The 21,838-nt window shown below is 41.0% G+C and overlaps 2 protein-coding genes across 2 annotated transcripts in view; one reads left to right on the forward strand and one right to left on the reverse strand.

The window, feature by feature from the left end:
* The window catches only part of sptbn5 (spectrin, beta, non-erythrocytic 5), a 70,332-nt gene that overhangs the window by 36,729 nt on the left and 11,765 nt on the right, over positions 1 to 21,838 (forward strand). Inside the window, exons 62-79 of the mRNA XM_086274842.1 lie at positions 631 to 719; positions 923 to 1,109; positions 1,401 to 1,469; positions 1,552 to 1,695; positions 2,519 to 2,715; positions 2,814 to 3,018; positions 5,161 to 5,340; positions 5,428 to 5,583; positions 5,680 to 5,897; positions 6,425 to 6,614; positions 6,695 to 6,871; positions 7,296 to 7,403; positions 7,581 to 8,329; positions 8,552 to 8,600; positions 8,677 to 8,745; positions 9,452 to 9,535; positions 11,177 to 11,268; positions 12,301 to 12,417. Of these exons, the coding sequence (XP_086130968.1) occupies positions 631 to 719; positions 923 to 1,109; positions 1,401 to 1,469; positions 1,552 to 1,695; positions 2,519 to 2,715; positions 2,814 to 3,018; positions 5,161 to 5,340; positions 5,428 to 5,583; positions 5,680 to 5,897; positions 6,425 to 6,614; positions 6,695 to 6,871; positions 7,296 to 7,403; positions 7,581 to 8,329; positions 8,552 to 8,600; positions 8,677 to 8,745; positions 9,452 to 9,535; positions 11,177 to 11,268; positions 12,301 to 12,417 (3,080 nt within the window). The remainder of the gene's footprint in view (positions 1 to 630; positions 720 to 922; positions 1,110 to 1,400; positions 1,470 to 1,551; positions 1,696 to 2,518; positions 2,716 to 2,813; positions 3,019 to 5,160; positions 5,341 to 5,427; positions 5,584 to 5,679; positions 5,898 to 6,424; positions 6,615 to 6,694; positions 6,872 to 7,295; positions 7,404 to 7,580; positions 8,330 to 8,551; positions 8,601 to 8,676; positions 8,746 to 9,451; positions 9,536 to 11,176; positions 11,269 to 12,300; positions 12,418 to 21,838) is intronic.
* LOC147306353 (transcription factor 7-like 1) lies at positions 14,458 to 16,114 on the reverse strand. Its single transcript, XM_086274843.1, has 6 exons — positions 16,068 to 16,114; positions 15,908 to 15,970; positions 15,546 to 15,702; positions 15,293 to 15,400; positions 15,131 to 15,173; positions 14,458 to 15,012 (listed from the first exon to the last, which is right to left on the reverse strand). Exons 1-6 carry the CDS (start codon positions 16,097 to 16,099, stop codon positions 14,741 to 14,743), a joined length of 675 nt encoding a protein of 224 aa, XP_086130969.1. The 5' UTR covers positions 16,100 to 16,114; the 3' UTR covers positions 14,458 to 14,740.

Below are 21,838 nucleotides of genomic sequence, written 5' to 3' on the forward strand. Positions count from 1 at the left end.
TGTCCCATTATGCCAGTTAGCTTCCAGCTATGTTTCCCATCCCTTGTGTATTTAGTCCCCTGTTGTCCTCTGCCTGTTGTCGCGTCATTCCACATTGCTGCGTGTCTCTCCCATGGTCCTCGTTTCTCCTAGTGGTTCTAGTCTAGTTTCTCTGTTCCTAGTTTTCTAGCTTCATAGTTCTTTGTTTCCAGTTTTAAGTTATGTTTACATATATCCCGTGTCTCAGTGTTTACAGCAAAATAAAGCTGCCTCTTTTAGTTCATCACCTTTGTGGCAGCTCCTGCCTGCCACACAGCACACTCATGACAATTGCCCACCCTACTTCACAACAAACATTAATGTGAAATTTATTTTAAAAACCCCACCATATTGTTAACATCAGCTAAATGTTAGTGGAGACACATTATTCATGTTAATGACTATATGTTTAACTCAGTTTTAAGTCTAAAGGGAAAAATAACCTTACTTATACTTCTTTGGTTTCCAAACTGGCATGCCACACTAGAGTTGCCTGCCAACATCATGGAAAAAGAGCATTGTAGATTCACTAAAGTGTGACAAATGTCAGCTTGCTTTGTAAATCCACTGCATATATGAAGTATATGTAAATGTATATATTTTATATATCAGGGTCTGGTGGACACAGCAAAGAGCTTCCACTCTCAGGGTAACTTCCTGGCTGAGGAGATTCAGACCAGAGTGGCACACACCATCAACAGGTTTGTAAACAGTAGATCATTTGCACTGTGAAGAAATCTGGTTGTATACATAATGTAGCCGACTTCCTCATGTCTCTTTATAACCTTGGAAGAGGTTGATGCTCTTCCAAGGGTATAACAACTGTTATAAAAATTAAAATATCACTAAATGAGAAAAAAATGTTTGAAATGTATTTCACCGGTGTTGGTCTTTACTCTGACAGGTACAACAGTCTGGCGCAGCCCCTGCAGAGACGTAAGGAGAACTTGGAGGCCTGGCAAGTCCTGTTCCAGTTCTACAGAAATGTGGAGGAGGAAACGGCCTGGCTGAATGACAGACTGCCCTCCATCACTGCCAAAGACTTGGGCAGCTCCCTCAGCAGTAGCCAGCAGCTGCTCCACAAGCACCAGGTGACCACTTGCAGAGTTTACTGACAGTGAGGAAGGAAGAAAACATATCTAAATTAATTAATATTCACATTATTACAGACATCATAATTTTAATAAGACATTTATAACCTCCTGGACTTTATTTGTAGCTCCAAATTGCAATTGTTTTTATAGTTAAGGACATCTTTGATTACTTGTTTAGTGGTCTGGTCATAGGTTATTAAATAGCATCTATGGTTCAAATTGTTCCAGGTTTTGGGTTACTTTTGTTGTGTTTATTGAAAAAAATAATTTGCAAATCATTTTTTAAAGACCTTGATGCAGGAGATCTCTGGACGCATGCCATTGGTCCAAGCAGTTCAGGAGGCGGGGCATAGTCTGGTAAGGATCTCTTTGATTTCGGCATTGTTATAGCTGGAATGTTTAAGAAATGATCCGGGAACCTTATGTGTTCTTCTCTCAGGTCAGGGGCCGACACTTTGCATCTCACGATATCCGGGAGCGTCTGGAGGACTTAAAGAGTCTGCATGAGAAGCTGACGGTAGAGGGTGAGAAGAAAGTGAAACTACTGCAGGAGGCAGTCAGCATACATGCCTTCCTCACAGAGGTAACAGACACATGACATAAAACTGAGATTTAACGTATAAAGGTCCCCCTTTTTAGATATATTATAAAATATCTGAAAAATAAGTTTTGTTTCAAGTATCATAAACCACAGACTGTAATCACTCACATCCTCAGACCATGCCGCAATGTTACCGACTGTGACTCCATCAACATGCTATGCTGCTCTTGTTCAAAAAATAAAAGTGGCGCCTTCGCCTCAAGGCGCTTTATATTGCAAGGTAGACCCTATAATTTTACATACAAACAAAAACCCAACAATCATATGACCCCCTATGAGCAAACATAACTCCCTTTTAACAGGAAGAAACCTCCGGCAGAACTAGGCTCAGGGAGGGGTCGCGGTCATCAGCCGTGACCGGTTAAATCCTGAATTGATATTTAAATAGAAATGTATTTTGCCAGAAATACCTTTAATAATATATTTCTGACTGTCTGAATCAAAATTGAATTGAATCAGAACCTCGTGGATGAAAATCAAATCCATTTTAGAAATCTGTGACAATACCCAGTCCTATGTATAACCGCTCATTACTAGCAACACTGTAGCTGACTGTATATAAAAGATTTAAGTCATACAATTGTACAAATTACCCTCTGAGCAGGTCACTATCACAGGAAGAGACAGAACACCATGTACTCTCACGGTCAATTTAGAATCAACAACTAATCTAACAAGCCTTTTTTGGACAGTTGGACTGGTTTAAGACATTATTTTATGTTATGTATATAATCACAACAAAAAAAACTGTAAAAGAAAAAAAAAAAACTTTACCTGTTATGTGCCTATTTTTGTGTGTTTGAAGGTTTCAGAGCTCCAACTGTGGTTAGAGGAGCAGCAGGTGGGTTTAGAGTCTCGAGACTGCGGGAGGAGTGAGGAGGTGACGGAAGCTATGCTGAGGAAATTGGACTCTGTGGCTGTAGAACTGGACAACCAGAGGAGGACATTGGAGAAGCTGCAGGAGAACGGTGCATCGTTGCAACACCTTAGACACCCCAAGAGGTAAAGCGGTGTGTAGTACGATGCAGTATCATCATTCTGCTTGGGTTTTTTTTTTTACATTTTGAAACTTAAAAGAAAAGAATGTTTCTGTTTTTCAGCCACCTGGTCAGTGAGTCTCTCCCAGCTGTCGTTGAATGTTTTGAGATGCTCCTCAGACTTTCTGCATCCCGTCGTGCCGCTCTGGAAGATCAGCTCCGTCTCTATGTGTATGAGAGAGAGGCTAAAGAACTCCAAACATGGCTGACCTCCAAGAGAACGATGGTAGAGTCCACCGACTGTGGACAAGATCTGGAGAATGTGGAAGTGAGTCACGTAGAAAAATAATCATGGGTTTCTTGTGCTTCATAGTTTTTAAAAAGTAGAATGGTTGAGCCATCAGCTATCAATTGCTGCTCCTGTGAAACTAGCTCCCAGTTTGGGTTGTAAGATTAGATTTCCAACTTTCTTTTTGATGATGCTTATAGTCAGGGCTGGATCAGTTGATCCTAAACCAGCCCTTAGTTATCCTGTTATAAGCTCAGTCTGCCGGGTGACTTCCCATCATACACTGAGAATTTGTTCTGTACTCATTTATTTTCACTCCTCATGTGTTTATACACCACTACTGCATGGCATTAGCTTTTCTCTTTCCCTTCACCTACTAACCAGTCATGGCAGCTGGTTGGCCTTTTTCTGCTGGAAGTCTCTTCCTGTGAAAAAGGAGTTTGTCATTCCCACTCTTGCCAAGTGATGCTCTTAGGGGATCAACTTAAAATGACTGTTGTTGGTGATTGTCGTTGTGAACTGGTGTTAAATAAATAACTAGCCTGTGCTAGTGCGCCATAGATATAGTCAGGCTTGCCTCAATTCACAGCTTGGGTTTAGGAACCAGTGTCCAGGAATAAGCCTGGACTCTAGTTTCCCTTAGTGAGAGGTAGCGGGCAGGGGTGGGTATACTTTTATCACTCTGGCTTGTTGCCTGTATGTTGGTTCACCAGTGCACAAGAGCATTGCTTTTCTGCACCTTCAGGTCGGGGAAACGGTCCAGAGACAGGAGCAGAGCTGTTAGTTGCTCACCATCTAGTGACCACTGAGGACACTGGAATGGACAGACCTGGCCCCCCAGATGTGTAGTGAGGGTGCATAAGCCGTGTCTGACAGTGGACGTATTCAGCTTTATTAGCTTGTGGGACTGTGGCTGATAGATATTGACAGGCCAAGCGGATTATGGCTCTGTCAGGAGCTGAACCAAAAGAGTTTGGAAAGAGTTTTGTGAGCCCACCGAACAAGACTTGATCTGCCTTAGTTGACCTCTCTTACCCAGGCAATTCCAGCAAAACATCAGGTGATTCTGGATGAACATGCAGCCCTCTTCTGGACTGCGCCCAGCTGAAGCTAAGCTCCAGTAATGCTCAGGTTGTCAGGAAATAAACAGCTCATCTGATTTCTCTGACTACAGCTGTTTTTTCCAAATATGTCCCCAAGGTCCCCGAGGGGCACAAGGTGTTAAAGCCCTGATACTCTGCTGAGTAAAATGGAGGTGGCTGAAATGCCAAGAGTTGGATTGTGGGGCATCTGTATGATGTCTCCAATTTTTATTTGTGTAGAAATTCATAAAGTCATTGCTAGTTAACGTTAAATGAGTACTCGGCTCAACAGAACTCTCTGTCACTCCGGCTACAGTCCGGAAAGCTGGGGTTGTTCCTGTTTTCTTCAATCAGTGATAAATATTAGTTTTATGGAGGGCCCTTTTTTTGGGGGGGGGGAAGCCACTAATGGGAAAACCATTATTGGATTTTTTTGTATTTGAAATTTTGTTTTCTTTTTTCGTGATTTCTTTTTTTATGTTTTGGGCTTTAAGAAGTATAGAGAGTAGACAGGTAAGCAGGGAGTGATTTGGGAGAGGGATAATGTGACACAGAGAAAGGTCTGTGGTAGATTCAAACCCAGATGAGCTATAACAGCACCTATTGAACTAGTTTTTCTAACTGTAGAATCAGTGACGGGACTTTAAAAAATCTGTCCATCTTCTTATCTTGGGCGACCGTGGTTTGCCTGCACCAGTGTGTGAATGTGAGAATGAATGAATAGTGGAATTGTAAAGCGCCTTGGGTGCCTAGAAAAGCGCTATATAAATGCAATCCATTATTATTATTATTATCCAATTCAGGGTAGCAGGAAGTTTGTTCAAACTTATGAAAACAGAGGCTCCAAGTTATATTGATTGCATTTGTTTGGGTTTAGTTTCATATTTATTTATTGTAGCATATCAGTTTTTGGCTTGAAAAAATCTTAAAAAGGAAGAGACTTTACTGGCACACAAATAGAGAAAATGGTCAGTTTGTAGTAAATATTAAACCAATGTTCTACCAGGGTGTATATCTTCTGAAACTCTTAGGTCTCAAACTGCTAATATCTCCCTCTTTATTCATTTCTTAGCTTTTTGTCCCTTCTCTCCATCTATAGGTCCTTCAGAAGAAGCTGGAGGTTCTGGTTTCAGAAGTTTCCGGTTTGGGTCGCAGCCGACTGACCTCAGTACAGCAGCTTGGCCGAGGGCTGCAACAAGACGATCAGGCTCGCAGGAGGGATGATGCACTCAGCAGGCTGTGGGATGAGCTCAACAGTAGCATAAGGACCAGAGAACAGGTATAGATCTGATAGATCAAGCTACCTTTGGATGAGTTGATCTGGGTTAGAGGTTGTGAGAATGATGGTCTGTCCTGTGTCCTTCAGAATCTGCAGGCAGCAAGGGAGATTCATCAGTTTAACCACGATGTGGAAGAACTGAAGGGCTGGATGGCTGAGAAGGAAGCAGTACTGGACTCAGAGGACCTGGGCCACGACCTGCATTCCATCCAGACTCTGATGAGTCAACATGAAGCATTGGAGGTAGGAAATGTCCACCAAACACTGCATCAAAGCTAAGTGGTGGATGCATGACAGCTGAATGAATGTTCCTGCCTCGTTGTCTGTCTTTTCCATCAGAGGGACCTGGTTCGAATCTCTGAGGAAGTAACCAGGAGTAGAGAAGTAGGTCGCACACTGAGCAAATCCCAGCCTCAGGCCAGGTCCTCTGTGACTCAGCGGCTGGATGACCTAGAGGACTGCTGGACCAGTATCCAGGACAAGGCCTCCCTACGACGGGCCAGACTGGGCCAGGCAGAAGATGTGCAGAAATACCTTTCCCAGTGGACTGAACTCATGTAGGTTCTGTCAATGGAAAAAAAATTATTCACACACTACCCAAAATTCAAAAACACTACAAATAGTATTAAGTAATTATTAAGTTTAGCTTTATTTTTCTATACAAACCCCCAAAGTATTTGTGTTTCAGCCTGGTCTCAAACCAGGGACCTTTCATGTGTTAGCCAAATGTGTAAATCACTACACTGTGGAGTCCAGTTGGTAAAGCTCATTGACATTGGATTAAACTGCTTTAGAATTTTTATCTGCAAGCGGCTTTACACCCCAGGTCTTCCTTTCATGTGATGTTTGACGACATCAGTTTCATATCAGTTGTCAGTTGTTGTCACCCGCTCTGTTCTGGGGTCATGTGCCCAACTCCACTTTCCATGTATGTGCACAGAAGAGTGTGCAGGTGCCAGAAAGCTACTCTGCCAGATATAAGCACAAATGAAAATAACAACCTCTTTGTTCCTACCAGCAGATTACCAGCTTTCTCTTTCAAAGAAGCAGTATTTTAAAGATTGCACATTGTCTTGTGTTCCAGGGCGTGGCTGAAGGAGATGCTGTCTCTGGTGAGAGGGGAGCCTCAGAGTGGTGAGGGAAGTGACCTGGAACAGCTCATTAAAAAGCATGATGAGTATCGCGTCCAGATTGACAGACAACTAATCAAATCACAGGCCGTCAAACAGAAAGGAAGTCGTCTGATTGAGGACGGAAACTTCATGTCTGAGAAGGTAGTTTGGCACATCAAACATCAACAACAATAGAAATGACTCCGAATGGCTGATATCCCACTGTATATTCCTCCTCTCAGGTGGAGCAGCGTATCTGTGAACTAGAGGAGCTGGAGATGCGGGTGGAGAAGGTTTGGGAGGAAACCAGGCTGCTGTATCAGGAGGATCTGGAGATTGTCCTTCTGCAGAGAGAGCTGGAGCAGGCTGAGCGCTGGCTGAGCTCCTATGAAAGCACTCTGATGGCTGAGGAATACGGGGTATGCGAATGCTGAGAATTGGACAGAAAAGTGAAATGGACAGATGTCTCTATGGGTCAAGCACACTTTTCACTTTTCAACTCTTTTGTAGCGATTCATGGAAATTGTTGCCCTGTATCAGGGTATATTTTTGCCTGTAGTGTGTTAGTAATGCAGATAAATGCAGAGGTAGGAGGAAAAAAGATATCTAACATAAAATGATTTGCTCCTTGTTGTCCATCGTTCAATATGGATGCGTTTTTATTTTACCCCTGAAGGAAGGCCATGTTATACCTGTTATAATAATAGACTCAATACACCTGTTTGAAATAAACTGAAATTATTTTTGAAGGAAGATTTCAGAGGATGGAGTCCCCAAGACGTCACTCAGAACTCGTGGCATTAAAACGTCTCTTAACCAGAACATCTTCTGTGGTTCCTCCAGGATTCTGTGTCTGACGTTATGGAGCTCCTTAAGAGGCAGGAGGACTTGGAGGCCATGATCCAGGCCCAGAGTGACCGTTTCATTGCACTTCAGAAAAAGAAAACACAGGTAACATTAACAACAGGAAAGAATAGAGTTTCATAGACTAAATCAAAGGCTTTTTCCCCAAACACTGGTTTTCTCTTTCTTTATTAGGTACTGAGATCTTAAAAATGTCTTAAAACCATTTATTTAGATCTTTGTAGTGCATGAACCCTGTTAAAAACACTTTCTTTTTTATTGCAGAGGGAAAACAGGCTGGGTCTTCATGGAAATGAGGAGAAGGACCTCCAGTACAGACAGCCTCCAGCTAGAGTTTCCTCCCTGAGAAGTAAACCATCAGAACTAAAGACCCCACGGATCTCCTCTAGAGACGTTCATGGCAGGCAGACAGACAGAACAATCAGACCATCCGTGCTGGAGAAGAAAGCAGAAGCTGTCTCTAGTTCTCCTAGCCCTCTTCTCAGCCCACCACTAGGACCTGGATCAGATTCAAAGATTATTAAAAAAGCAGAATCGGCTGACAGCTCTGATGAGTCCGATGAGTCCAGTCCCAGCCCGACAGTTAACGCCGGGAGAAGGCAAATCAAAAATTCACACCTAAATTCTAACACTCCCCTTGGAGAATCAGCGGATTCCTCTTCACAACCGCCTCCTCAGTCCCATTCACTAAAAGAGACTCGGCCTAGGTCCAAACCACCTGTGGCTCCAAAGCCCAGAATTTCCTTTTCAGAGCAGGCGTTTGGCTGCCGCTCTGATTCTCCGAACCTTCCAGAGAAACCCACCACTCCACCAAACTCACCTTCAGCAATCAGACGACTTGTTGCCCCCACTGAACCGCCACCACCTCCACCTGTGAAAGAAAGATGTATTCGCCCTAAATCACCAACATCAAGGCAGCCCGATGTGCCTGGCTCTCCTGCTCCACCTGCTGCTGATCACATTACACCACCCAACGCCCCGACGGCTGCACCAATCACAAAGGAGGATAAGACGTGAGCATGCCCCGTTTCCTGCTGCTTTGACATCGACTGGCTGATTCCTCAACTTAAAAAAAAAAAATGTTACTGCAGTGGTTTCAGCTCATAGCAAGAAAATATATATTAATCATCCATGGGATCAGTATGCTGCGCTAAAGAAATTGCACACACATAATTATACAAAAAACATTAAAAAGTAAGTTAACTCATGGTTGACCTTATTCCCCCCTCTCCTAGACCTCAACAAAAGTCTTTAGATCTAGCAGAGGGGCAACCCGAACCTGAGGTATAAACTGTCTTATTCATTAAATTAATAAGCATCATCAACCACATGTTCTCACACCTGTCATACTTACTGCCAGGTCACACCTGGGGAGCCAATCAGAATGGAGGGCGTGTTGGAGATTAAGCTGAAACAAGGAGGAAACAAGGTGAGAGACATGTTACACATCTGTAACTGATGATATGATCTTTATAAAGATATCTAAAAACGAAATTTCATATTGGGCATGAACTCAACGTGCTTCTTTGTTTGATACATTTTTAATTTTATTTACACATCTCTATCAAACTGGATGGACAACCTGATGGAAAAGGAGCTATTCGGCTTCCCAGTTGGATTTTCCAATTTTTATGTCTTGGTGGTTGCTAACACAGTATGAAATCATGCTCTTTATAAGGTATCCAGTTGTGATTTTGTTGCTGTACTGAGTAGCTGCTTAACGGAGGAAGATGCTGTACTCAGGATTGTTTCTAAAGGCTAAAGAAAATAATGTAACATTATAGTGTTGCCCACTTAAAGTGAGAGGAGATAAGCAGAGTGAATTGCTCTGTTGTTTTCCTCGTACATCCACACCCTAAAGACGGCAGAAGCTGATACACAGTGGTGTATTTTTAATGCCATTAGCCAGTAAAATGAAGGTCTTTTATTACTTTTTGAAACCTACTTTGAGTACCTGGATGATTTATGCCAGTTTTCTTTTTGCCACTCTACCCTTCCATTAGCACCGGTGGTTTGAGAGACACCAGTGGTGCTCCTTTTATTTCCTTTTATTCCCGAGAACCTTTTTGGGTTATGGCAGCCTGTTTGTTGTGCCCACTGTTGAAGCATTGGCTGAGGCTCCTCTTTTGTTGCAGGGTCTGGAGCACTGGGAGGAGGTCTTTGCTGTTCTGCAGGGAGAGACTCTCAGCCTGTTTAAAGACACAGCAGCTGCTGCACAGGTAGAGAACATTAAAAAGCCACTGCATCACTGACAGCACTGCCTACATGACATGACAGCAGTTTGGGTAAAAACAATTAAGTCCTGTCCTGAGTGCGTTTAGCACCATAGCAGATGGACATGTTTGATGGTATCATGTGTCCTTGACACAGTGATCCCATTTACCTAGGCTCCCCTGAGGCTGGGTTTGTATCTTCTTCCAAAATCAAACTGAGGATCTTTCTTTCTTTTAAGATGAATGTGTGAGTGTATCCTGAGAAATGATGGGAAAAAGAAACTCAACAAAAAACAGCATTTATTTGTTTAAAGAAAACATTAAAAAAAATAAAAAAAATAATAAATTCACACATTTCTTTTTCTAACGTATTCAACAATGAAGCAAATAAGGGCTTCCATTAATAGAGATTAATAGAGATGGCAGTCATGATTCTCTTTTTTTCTAATTCAGTCCTCATTTTGTCACGGTCCGCTGTGACAGACCGTGTGGAGAGTGCGTGGAGGACTCAGGTGCAGACACGAGTGACACGGGAGTAAACTTTAAACAAAAGCGAGCCTTTTATTGTGGCTGGTAACGCAAGAGAAACAAACAAGAATAAGGGCAGCACAAAAGCAATAACTAAACAGAAACCTAAACTGGGAATGAACTAAGGTAAGGCTATGACTTAGAATACAACAGACCGGGCATGGAAACATGGAGGGTGGGAACACAGACGACGCGACACAGACTGTAAGAAACACAGAGACTAAATACACATGAGGGATGATCAGGGGAAGTGGCCACACATTGGAACGCAGCTGATATACATGAACTTAACGACAGGACAGGAGGAGTGAAACTGAATACACTGACAGTGAATGCAGGCCTTCAAAGTAAAACAGGAAACATGGGACATGAACCGGGGAGACGTAGTACAGGGGGAGGTGACAGACGCGACAGCATGAACTTGACAATACAAGACACACAGACATAAACACACAAAGGGCAAGGGAGGCTTGATACAAGGGTAACATAACTACAAAAGGACTGGACTACCTTAAAGAACCTAAACAATCAATAAACATCAAAATAGACTAAACACAAAACACTGGGTCGCACGACCCAGGACCATGACACATTTAGAATTTGAAAATCTCTTCATGCTCTGAATAGACGCCACCATAATCAATGCAGAAGCTAACTTTAAAGGTTTTCAAAATATTTTGGTAACTTGAACAAGGGTTTTTGACTTTTATCCAAATCTGGAGATTTTTATTTTTTCTTTCAAAGTGTTTTTAGCATGATCATCTTTATTGGAAACATTTTCATATATTAAATTCAACTTCCTTAACTTCAAGTTGCTTTCAAACAATTATGTTTATGCAATGAAATGAAATGTCTGTTGGAGTCAAACTCAAAATATTCCAAAATTCAAAGGAACTTGCTGCCAAGGCTGCTGTTTTTGTGTTCTTCAGACACAGAATAATTACTCGCAGTTGAGCGTAGGTCGTGTCTAATGCATACTCAGTGTGTTACGAAAAGGAAAATATTGCAGCTTATTTTTCTACAGGAAGGATTATAACCACAGTGTTCTCCATCTGCCTCTGCACGTTCACTAATAATCTCAGTGAGGTTACACTGTTTAACTCTGTTGTGCTTTCACAGAGGACATCTAGGTGGCCTCCTATCAACGTAGTTGGAGCAGTTTGCAGGGAGAATCGCTACTACAGAAGCAAGGAGAACACTTTCAGACTAATGTAAGAGCTGCACGCTTCATGAACAGTGTAAACACAAGCACAACACAACATTGGAGCATTGGAAAGTTGACTTTAATGTTGTTGCTAAAGTTAGAAATCACAGCTTCTCTATGCTGTATGACTGTCTGATGTATAGGACATTCTGAAACTTCATATTTACACTTAAAATTGGCTACTATATTTTTTGGACTAAAGGCGCACTTAAAATCCTTTAATTTTCTCAAAAATCGACAGTGCAGCTTATAATCTGGTGCGCCATATGTATGAAGTTGATGGTTGATTGTTAAAGCATTGCGGCTACCGTAATCAGGAGCCTCGAGGATCCCTTCCAACATAAATGAATACAGAATACTAAACAGCAGTGACTTTTGTAGGGTTACTGAAGTTGGACTAGCTGGTATATAATGATGTGCTACATGATCGGTAGTGACACAGCTATGTTAGCATAACATAAACACAGTGAAGCTGGAGGATGAACGCTAACTTTTTTCCACTCGATAAAAGTTAAGGTGAGGGTTCCTGATGGTTAGAGACAAATGCAGTTGCATGGCAGGATGCTGTAAACGGAAACCTCAAACTTCAGTCAGGAGAACTGAGATAATCCATCCACACTATGAGGTTAGTCATTAATATACTGCAACAACATGGGAACAGAGCAGCTGTGAGAGAATTCAATGTTAATGAATCAATGGTACGGAAGTGGAGGAAGCAAGAAGAATGAAATGAGTAAAGTTTGACTTATCTGACTGCTTTGTTTCACTTATTGCGCCTTATGTATAAAAGCAGACCAGATCATTGACAGTGCGCCTTATGGTCTGAAAAATACGGTATTTGTTTCTTAGCACTGTGAAACTATATTATAATTTTGAAAATTTGTGGCTCACCACTGATCTTTCAAATAAATTCTGCCCGTGCCATACTTTGGTCTCAATTATGCATTTCTTTACATCATTATATGCCGTATTTTCTTATGCAAAACATTCTTAGGAAGACTTATTTTTCTGTACTTGTGTTGTGCTTTCTCTCTCTCAGACTGGAGGATGGCAGTCAGTATGTATTTACAGCATCAAGCAAGGAGCTCCAGCTCATCTGGATGAAAAAGCTCCAGAACTGTCCAGAATCTGCCAGCAGTGACTCTGACGACTCTGGGTGAGCGCTCACTCATGGTTGATCAATTTTAATAGACCTAAGACAAAGCTCTCTCTCTTTTGGATCATAAGTGATTACTCAGTTCAACTGGAGAATGTGAAATATTTGAGCTTAAGCAAAAAAAATAAAATAAAATAAAATAAAATAAAAGTTGTGTATCTCAAGGTTGCAAATGAGAACTGAAAGAATTAAAAGGAAAGACACAAGTGTTAATGTCAAACATGTAACCTCATCATCTACTGAAACAAGACTAGTGATATAACCTAAAATCACTATCACTCAATATCAATAAAAGCTGGTGATAACAACATATTTTTGGTGTTATTACACAAACCTTTATACGAATTGTTCAGTGTATTCCTACTCAGATGGTCCTAGGACAAGCTAGGGTGCTTCACCTCCTCTTGGATCTGTTGTCATACTTTGGAAAGTCCAATCACTTTAATAACAATAACAGGTTGTTTAAAATCAGAGTAACATAGAAGGCCTGTCTGTTTCTATTTTTGTTTTGATAACACTTTAAAATTAAGCTTGTTGATAAGAGAGCAAAACAAAAACAAAAAACAGAGAACAAGCGTGAGCCGTGAAGAAAACATGACACAAACGAGGCTTTCAGGATCAGTCTTGTGATGTATGCCACTAAGTGGCTGGGGAACTCTATGTGGTTGCACATCGATGAGAGGGGTTGGCCCCCAGTGCAAGATGTACATCATGTATTTGGAGCTGCTACCTGCTTTTATACCTCTCGAGCCCTTTTGTCCTGTTCTGGTCCAGCATGTCCTGGTCAGCACCGGTGTTACAACAGTGGTTTCTTGCATAAACATGCAGGTCAGGACATGCTCCCATCCCCTGTTAAAGCTGCCTCGCTCTCTGTTGTTATGGTGCAACATTCATTCTCTCTTGCCTCTTGAGAGGGCAGCTCAGTTAAAGGTTTGCTTTCAACTATGGTGGCAATGATCAAAACTGTGAGGGCTTAATCTACAAGGGGTGTGTGTGTGCCTATGAATGGCAAGTGTAGGTGTGTTTTCTCTTTCCAGTGCTCTTTTACAAATGGAATGCAGCAGCCCTGTGAAGTCTCTGTGTCCTGTGATGTGCCACATAGTTTCATTAAACAGATTCAGGATGTTTGTCTGCTTTGCTGACAGCCAGGTATAAAGCTTTACATAAACAGATACACTGCCACTGGATTTTGGAGGCCATTTCCCTAGCATAAAGTACCAAAGGTCTCTCCTTGCCTCAGTGTGTGAGACCACATACCACCAGGGAATGGCAGCCTTATCTGTTCCATTTAAAAGGGTTTATATGTGACAAACCCAGAGGGTTCATATGAGAGGTTGACCCAAAAGCAGACGCAAGAGCTGACTTTTTGATCAGGCACCAAAACAAGGACTATCAGTACACACGTGCACACATACACACAAACACACGCCTGTGGAGAGATCTCTGGCAAGCAGTTGTGAAACAGAGGAAAGACTGAAATGGTAGAGGAAGGGTTTTTGTTGTATGAGAGCTGCAGGGCTGTTGAGGCTCTGCAGAAAAGGGTGGAACGTCAAGCTAATTAAGCAGTGAGCTAAGACCTTCTTCAATAGAGTGTATGAAGGTAGCCGTGGTTTGGGGGGTGCAGGACTGATCTGATTCTGGTGAGGACCAGTCTGCTTGAGGAGAGGAGGGCTGTAGAGGCTGTGCAAAGGGCCCAGGTTGGAGGTCGTTAAGTAGCGACATCATATTTTTTACAGTTTGGCTGAAGAAGGGAGGCGTTGGTTGGCATTCAGTGGGTTCAACAGAGGAGTCCAGCAATTTAGATGGAGAGGAGTTCTCCAGAGAAGCAGGGCTGTTCGGACTATATTTAGGAGTATTAGAACAGGAGAGTGTATCAGGCTGTGGAGTGACAGGGAGGATTGACCACATGTCATCCTGTCAGTGAAACCAATAGGCTCTTTTTGGTTTTTAAAGAATGTGTCAGGGGAGGCACATAATGTGGATAGAGAAGTATATACAGGAGAAGCAGGGTTGGTCTGATTTAACTGAGGACCAGTGAGTGGAGAGGAGGGCTGCTGGGATGGAGTCAAGCTGTTCCACCACTGACAGCAGTGCTTCATCAGTGTCACTGACAAAAGTGGCCTCTTTCTGGAGCTGAACGGGTGCAGCAGAGGAGACCAGTGATGCAGATGAGGCACCCCAACCGGTCGCAGCAGATGGCCGCCCCTCCCTGAGCCTGGTTCTGCCGGAGGTTTCTTCCTGTTAAAAGGGAGTTTTTCCTTCCCACTGTCGCCAAAGTGCTTGCTCATAGGGGGTCATATGATTGTTGGGTTTTTCTCTGTACCTATGAAGCGCCTTTTGTTTCAATTGAATTGAAATCCATATGAGAAGCTGGGAGGACCGGATTTACTTGACACACAGGCGCATCAGCTGCTGTCTGTGTGTTCTGCAGCTGCACACACGCTGACTGCTGATCAGGAAGGTTGGTAACAGCTGGCTGTCTCTGTGGCTGCTCAAGAGGCTCCTTCGCAACTGAATAGGAAGAAGATGGCTGTGTCTGAGCTGGCGTCACACAAAGCCTCTTGGCCTGTTGATCTTCCTGTTTAGGTTCAGATGCTGCACAAACAAACACAAACAAAAACACAGTAAGTCTTCTTTTGTTAACAGATTTCCGTCTTCTTTTCATCACATTTCACATGAAAAAACGTCGTAATTCCCAGAAATCTCCTCTCACCTGTGCTCGAGGTGCGATTTCGTGTTCTCTTCCTCTTTTTGCCCTAAAAACAAAAATATGAGAATTTTCATCAGTTGATCCAAACTCTGTGCACTGGTTGTTTCATAATTCAGTGCAGTGATGGGCACATGTATGAACTGCATGTTAGCACTTTGGACATACGTAGTTTTCTTTGGTGGACCAGTCTGGATGCTCTGTGGCGTGACGGCATCTCTCGCTTTCAGCCTGATCAAAATATTTAGCTTGTTGTTCTTTTGAGAGAGACCTCCACTGAAGACAGACAATCATGAGAACCCACTGTCAGCATAGATAAATACTCAGCTACACTGTTACTACAGGGCAGCTGGCACACATGCACAAACATGAGCATAAAGCATTAACAGATGCATAAATATATGCAGAGTTACACACTTACCCTCTTTGCCACAGCTGCATTTATGGCTGCACTGGCAGTTATATTCAGTTCCACCATCACCTTTGGCCTCTGCTCCTTCAGGTAAAGCATGAAGGCGTTTGGTGGCTTCTTTATGTACAGCCGGTCCGCATCCTGTTGGGCTTCACATTTCCTTTTTCTACAGGAATAAAACACAGAGTCAGTGCACATGTTAGCATTGTGTACAGCTGTGAGCAAAGTAGTTTAAAAACATGAGTAAAGCTGTGAAACTGAATGTAAGGAGGCACCATTAAAGGAAGTTGATTACAGTAATGCAAGCAAACATCTGCAGAAAAAAGACTGATATCTGGAGATAACTGACACAAAGCACCACAGAAACTTACTTTGGAGTGGAGGTGTTGGATGGGGGAGCAGGAGGGACAAAATCCCAGACTGGAACACCGTGCCTACACAGATGCAGAGACGGATACGAGATAGCAGAGTTTATGAAGATACAAATGTTCAGCAGCTGTGTACACTGGTGTGTTTGTGTGTTTTACGTACAGTTCTCCAGCAGGATGCAGGTACTGGATCATGTTTTCTGGAATCCCGAGCACATTACGCTTGAAACACACAAAACACACAACAGATGATGAGAAAAGCTGGAATGCTATGATCTATCCACTCGGTGTAGGAAGTGATCAGTGGGAGGAGAAGATGTGCATAAAACTACATTCATACATAGCTGGACTTTGATCTCCTGCGTTATTCTTTGGAATTATGTTTCACTGGCAGCGACTAAGTTTACTGTTCAGCAAAGCTTCACACCACATTTATACAAAGGTGAAATACAAGGAAGCTGAGAGCAGAGTGATGAGTCCAACACTTTTAAACATCTTTATCAATAAAACTTCAATGAGACCTGTCACTACCTCTGGGTGTCTCAGCTGTCCCTGGCTGACTGTAGAGGTGAGCTGGTGCTGAGACCATGAGTGGAACCAGCTGCTGAGTCACAGGAGGAGCTGGTTCTGGGAGGATGTTGCTAAAGAATCCTCCAGTCTGAGGATCTGATGCTGGCTGAGGGGGAGCAGGTGTCCCAGAGGGTAGGATGTTTGCCCCAGAATGCCAACTTCAGGAGTGGAAGGCGCTTCTTCTGACTGCATTGTCTCTGAAATATGATTGTTTTCGTCCCTGAGGTCCATTTTAGAGACAGACGGGTTGAGGGGGTCGCTCAGAAGAATGACAACTTCTTCTCTCCGGGATCCTGTGGCACACATTCATAAAAGTGTTATATTTAAGTGTTATATTTGTAAAATAATTCAAACCAAACTGAGAAATACAAAAAAACTAACAAACTAATTAATACTTCAAACGATGCTAACCTCAAACTTTGTTAACTCTCATTACTTTGCTGCATTTATATAACAGCAATTGTTCTTACTTTGTAACAAACAGTTTAAAAAGATAATGCACTGTTTCACAATTACAGTTATATATAATATAATGAACAGGTTTCAGTTGTTTACCAAAAAAATGTAAATATCATATATATGTATATACAAGAATCTGCAATTCAACAACACTAACAAGGTACATGAGGACTTGGAATTTGATTTTTAAAAAATACATTTGCTGACTGACGGGTTTTAATTTTGCATCAGCTTAGCCAGTTACAACATTAAAATAATGACTTTTCTGATTTAAAACCTGATTAAGCTGACCTGTACTGCAGAAGGAAATAAAAAAAACTGTAGAAACAAGTTGCTCTGCAGATTCAAGTTTTACAGGCATTCGTGTTATGAATTAATACAATATGATGCATTGTTGAGATGAATTCACCCCAAAGTTTGATTAAAATGTAACAAGAATGTGCTGTATGAAGGCAGTTACTGCCTACAGGTTTATTTAAATACTGCAGATATATTTTAAAGTACATTTTTCTGATAATACCATTGCAGTTTTCATTTAAATTTTAATTCGATACTTGTTTTTTTTTTTTTTTTTTACACGATGTGAATTACTTAGGCTACGTTCACACTGCAGGTCTTAATGCTCAATTCCGATTTTTTGATCAAATCGGACTTTTTTGTCTGCTTGTTCACACTACAAATAAAATGCGACCAGCAAACGCGCTCTAGTGTGAACGCTCAAAGCGGCCCGCATGCGCAAAAGAAGATGTCACACACAACGCGCTCTGTTTAGACCCAGAGCAAACAATATTGTTTGACTGATGGCCCTTAATATAAAGACTTCGGACTTTACGTTTCCCAATTTTTGCTTTAAGTTATTTTGTTATTTACATAATAATGTAGATAACCTAATAATGATCCTTATTGCCGTTTTAGAGGAGTGGTGCTTCAAAGGATAGCTGCAGATTTCTGTCAGAATCTGCAGATTATACAGTACAAATAAAAATGTTCACGTTTCTCCAACGTTGTCTTCCCAACAGTTTCACTGACATCTACACAGGATGGCCAGGAAGCGTTCGCGATGTCTTCTCTGGCGCTGATAATTGGCGTCTGTCTTGTGTCAGTGACGTAAAAGACAGATTTAATGCGACATGACCGTTCAAACAGCAGTCGCTTTCTAAAACATCGGATATGTATCGGATTCATTACCACATACGAAAGTGACCCAGATCGGATTTGAAAACATCGGATTTGTGCCGTTCACACTGTCGGATACTGATCGGATATGGGTCACATAGGGTCAAAAAAGTCGGATTTGAAGCGCTTTCGCCTGCAGTGTGAGCGTAGCCTTAGTTCACTGCTGAATCACACAGTAGCTCGATAATTCAAACTTTAGTTTGTAGACTTTGTTTACACGTTGAGGGACACAGTAAAACAGGAAAAAGGCTTTTCTCAGGGACTCTGGGGCAGATAGTTTATGTTGGGCCCCGACTGAGCCCACAGTACATGTCAGGGTACTTATTCCCTTAGTAACCAAATTGTAAGCAGAGAGACAAAATCATGCTCAGAAAGGTTAACGCTTGTTTTCAGTTTTGAGTGTATTGAATATTTCTATTACAATATGCAAAAAGTCCATCAGTTATTGAAGGAAACAGCTGTCGGATGTTGCTTTACACTGTAAAAAAGAATTCTGTACAAAAACAGTAATGTGTTTTGTTTTTTTTAACGGAAGTTGAAAGACTTTCCTGTAAATGGTACAACGGAAAAATCGTCTTATTCTTAGTCACAATATATTTTCTGTGTCATTAATGGATTTTTTCTGTGAATAGAAAAACTGAAAATTCTGTTTCTATTACTATTTACAGTCACTTCTTTTAACTTTAACCCATTAAATGTACGTTTTTATATCCTTAACCATACATTTCTATACAATTACACCATTATACACCATTTGCTTGTAAATTAAAACTTCTTAAAATGATCTGTGCACAAGTAGTACACAACAACATTGGTACATTTAATGCTAAATATTCTTTTATTTTATTTTATATTGCTTGTTCTGATGAAGACTTTTAAACTGTCAACAGCAGCTAAGTGAATAAGGATTTGTGTCCATGAACCCTCAGCATTGACAACACTTAAATGCCATAGTTCAAAATCCTCAATCCACACCTTTTGTCCCCTGTGTTCAAAATGCTCTTAGCTGTTAAAGTAGAGGAGAAAAGTTTGACATATTTCACAGCCATTACATGTTCTCTCAAAAAGAGGGCACAGTTACTTCCCAAGCAAAAACCTCTGCTTGTGCTCACAAACCCTAAATCGCAACAAATTAGACAATAATAAGACAAGTGACTACAAAATGACACCGGAGGTTGGTGAAGAGCAAGCATGAAGTGAGAAATTGTGTGCACACTTTCTAGTGATACCTTCATTTACCTGTGTGATAAAGTCCTGAATGTAGCGTGGTAGTCCATTAAATTCCATCTGAGCTTTAAAGATCAATTTATTCTGAGGAAAAAAAGAAAAGAAAAGAAGTTTTAAGATGTTCATTTTTTGTTGCTATTGTTTACATTTAAGATTAAAAAAAGGAATAAAAATACAAAGTTTAGTATTAGGTGGAAAATGACTTGAAATAAACTGAACTTGTACACCTACCACTGAAAGCCAGCAAGAAAGAACAGAGTTTTGGTTTTGTTTAGATCTGCTGTGGATTATCATTATTAATTTTCCTAAAATAAATGTAGAGTTGCAAACACATAACAGCATTCCGTTGCAATATAAGCAGTTTATAATTAAAGTAACACGCAAACCTTCACAAACTAAATCAATCACAACATTAAACTCACCTTGTTTTTGTAGACAAGGTGATCAGGCTTTTTGATCCTCTCCTGAGACCAGCTGCACTGCACCATCAGCATCTTATATCTTCCTTTTTCACTCAGTAAAGTGTTTCCTTTTGTTGGCTCTGCACGTGCAAGTGTGTGATCACAGGTGAAATAAGGGATATTTTTCCATTGCAGGTTTAGAGTGTTTCATTTAGTGATAGCTGTTGATCCACTTTTCAAATAATCTCTAAGGATCAGAATTTTTTAAGAAAGACACAAATGTCCCTGCTTATTATTAGCTTGATATAGACATAACAATTTACAATATGTCAGCAGCATCCCCACATGGCATATAACACCCCTGCAGACCAGCACTGCGCCTATATTATACTTTAGTCAACATATAGTTATAATTTAACTACAATTAGCTCAATGGGGTCACAAAAATTTCCCACATACTTGAAATGATCTACTCAGCATTACAAAAATTACATTTTCAAGAGAAGTTGGAGTAAAAATGTGTTTACAGGAAAAATGTGTCTGTCTACAAATATTAACTAAACATTTTATGTGCTACAAAATGGACATAATGATAAATGTGCTGAGGTGAAACTAAACTTTCAATAATATCACCACTATAGTTTGTTAACCAGGGGCGATTCTAGGATCAGAGCTTTGGGGGTGCTGAGCACCCAGAGAGCTGCCCAGCCAGCCAAGATACACTTTACTCGTCACAATGAGACTTCTTCCCTGTCTCTTTCGGTCCCTGCATCCTCCCTGTCCTCATCGTCTGTTGTCTTCGTCTCCTTTATCAGTCATCACAGTTTTACCCTCTCTGTGCAAGTCTGCAAATTTCTTTATTAAATCATAAGATTCTTAAATTCATCAAGTCTCTCTGTGCCTGGGTCCTCGTCACAAAACATGACATCACTGTTTTGTACATTTTAACACAATTGAATCCCACATTTGTGAAAGAAAAGCAAAACACTTTTTTGAAAAGTCTACAACAAAACCATCAAATCTGATAAAGGTTATTTAAATGCTGCAAAAGAAGAATGGATTGGAATAAAAAAAAAATACATATCCTAACCTTAATTACTGCGGGAGAATAATGAATGATGCTCATAGTGAGTAAGAAGTAAACTGAGTGCATTTTTTGGACAGAGATTAACTTTTAATGTGTTTGTATAATATAATACAGATACATAAAAAACACTCCCGAAACAGAATAAATTCTTACAAATACATTATTACAAAATATTAATAAAAACCTATAAAAATGGAGGCAACTTTGCCTGTGGTAGAATGTATACAATGTATGAAAAAATCTTTACTGCAGATACTAATTTTGTGTTGTAAGATTTCATGCTTTGGTACTTGAGAGAGCTTGACTTTTTTATCAGGTGGTACACACTGTAAAACGTTTGAGAAACACTGTATGTGTGATTAAGATTAAGGAACTGACCTCCCAGCCCATTATTCCGTCAGTGGGCTGGTTTCAGTCATTATGCTAATGTACTGTTTATAAGGTTGGGGAAACCTGCAGTCAGCTGAGACTGAAGAAGTCACTTGGATGGGTGACGAAACGTTTCTCCCACAAAACACTACGTCCAGATGAACAGAATCGACTTTTGGAGAAGTGTATGTGTGCTTTTGGAAAACATTTAAAGCTGCTGTACAGAATCTTTGAAACAAGCTTAAAACATTTTTAGAATATAAACAGAGCATCTGCTTCTCTTTGCAGCTCCTCACTCCACCAGGACTGTTTGGCTCTTTCTGATAGTGTGCAAATGTGATGTACGTATTGCGGCAGTCATACAGACAACTGGACGGTCCAAAAGTTGGCCTACCTATTACTGGCTGAGGTTTTAGTAGAGTTTTGGCTGAACCACATAAAAATATATCATTAATTTTAATCTCCCCAATCCATTACAATGTTATGTCGGAATGTTGTTAAAGAGGGTCAAAAATGTTTCAACCCAGTTTGTTTTGCAGATTCTGTACAGCAGCTTTAATATAGAACCAAAATACATCAGTGACCTCCTGACCCAGTATGAACCTTCCAGATCCCTCAGGTCATCTGGATCTGGTCTTTTATCAG

Source organism: Aulonocara sp. 'chitande type north' Nkhata Bay, linkage group LG19 (genome assembly GCF_057382095.1).
Source record: "Aulonocara sp. 'chitande type north' Nkhata Bay isolate Kocher_YH1m ecotype deep benthic linkage group LG19, A_spYH_male_GT1.1, whole genome shotgun sequence".
NCBI lineage: Eukaryota > Metazoa > Chordata > Actinopteri > Cichliformes > Cichlidae > Aulonocara > Aulonocara sp. 'chitande type north' Nkhata Bay.

What these genes read in the sequence shown, in the direction of transcription:
- LOC147306353 (XM_086274843.1), bottom strand. Translation starts at nt 16,099, where the DNA reads ATGATCCAGTACCTGCATCCTGCTGGAGAACT. An exon ending in TCCAACACCTCCACTCCAAA is followed by an intron (nt 15,703 to 15,907) that starts GTAAGTTTCTGT and finishes TTATTCCTGTAG; the next exon opens with AAAAAGGAAATGTGAAGCCC. An exon ending in GGTCCACCAAAGAAAACTAC is followed by an intron (nt 15,174 to 15,292) that starts GTATGTCCAAAG and finishes TTTTGTTTTTAG; the next exon opens with GGCAAAAAGAGGAAGAGAAC.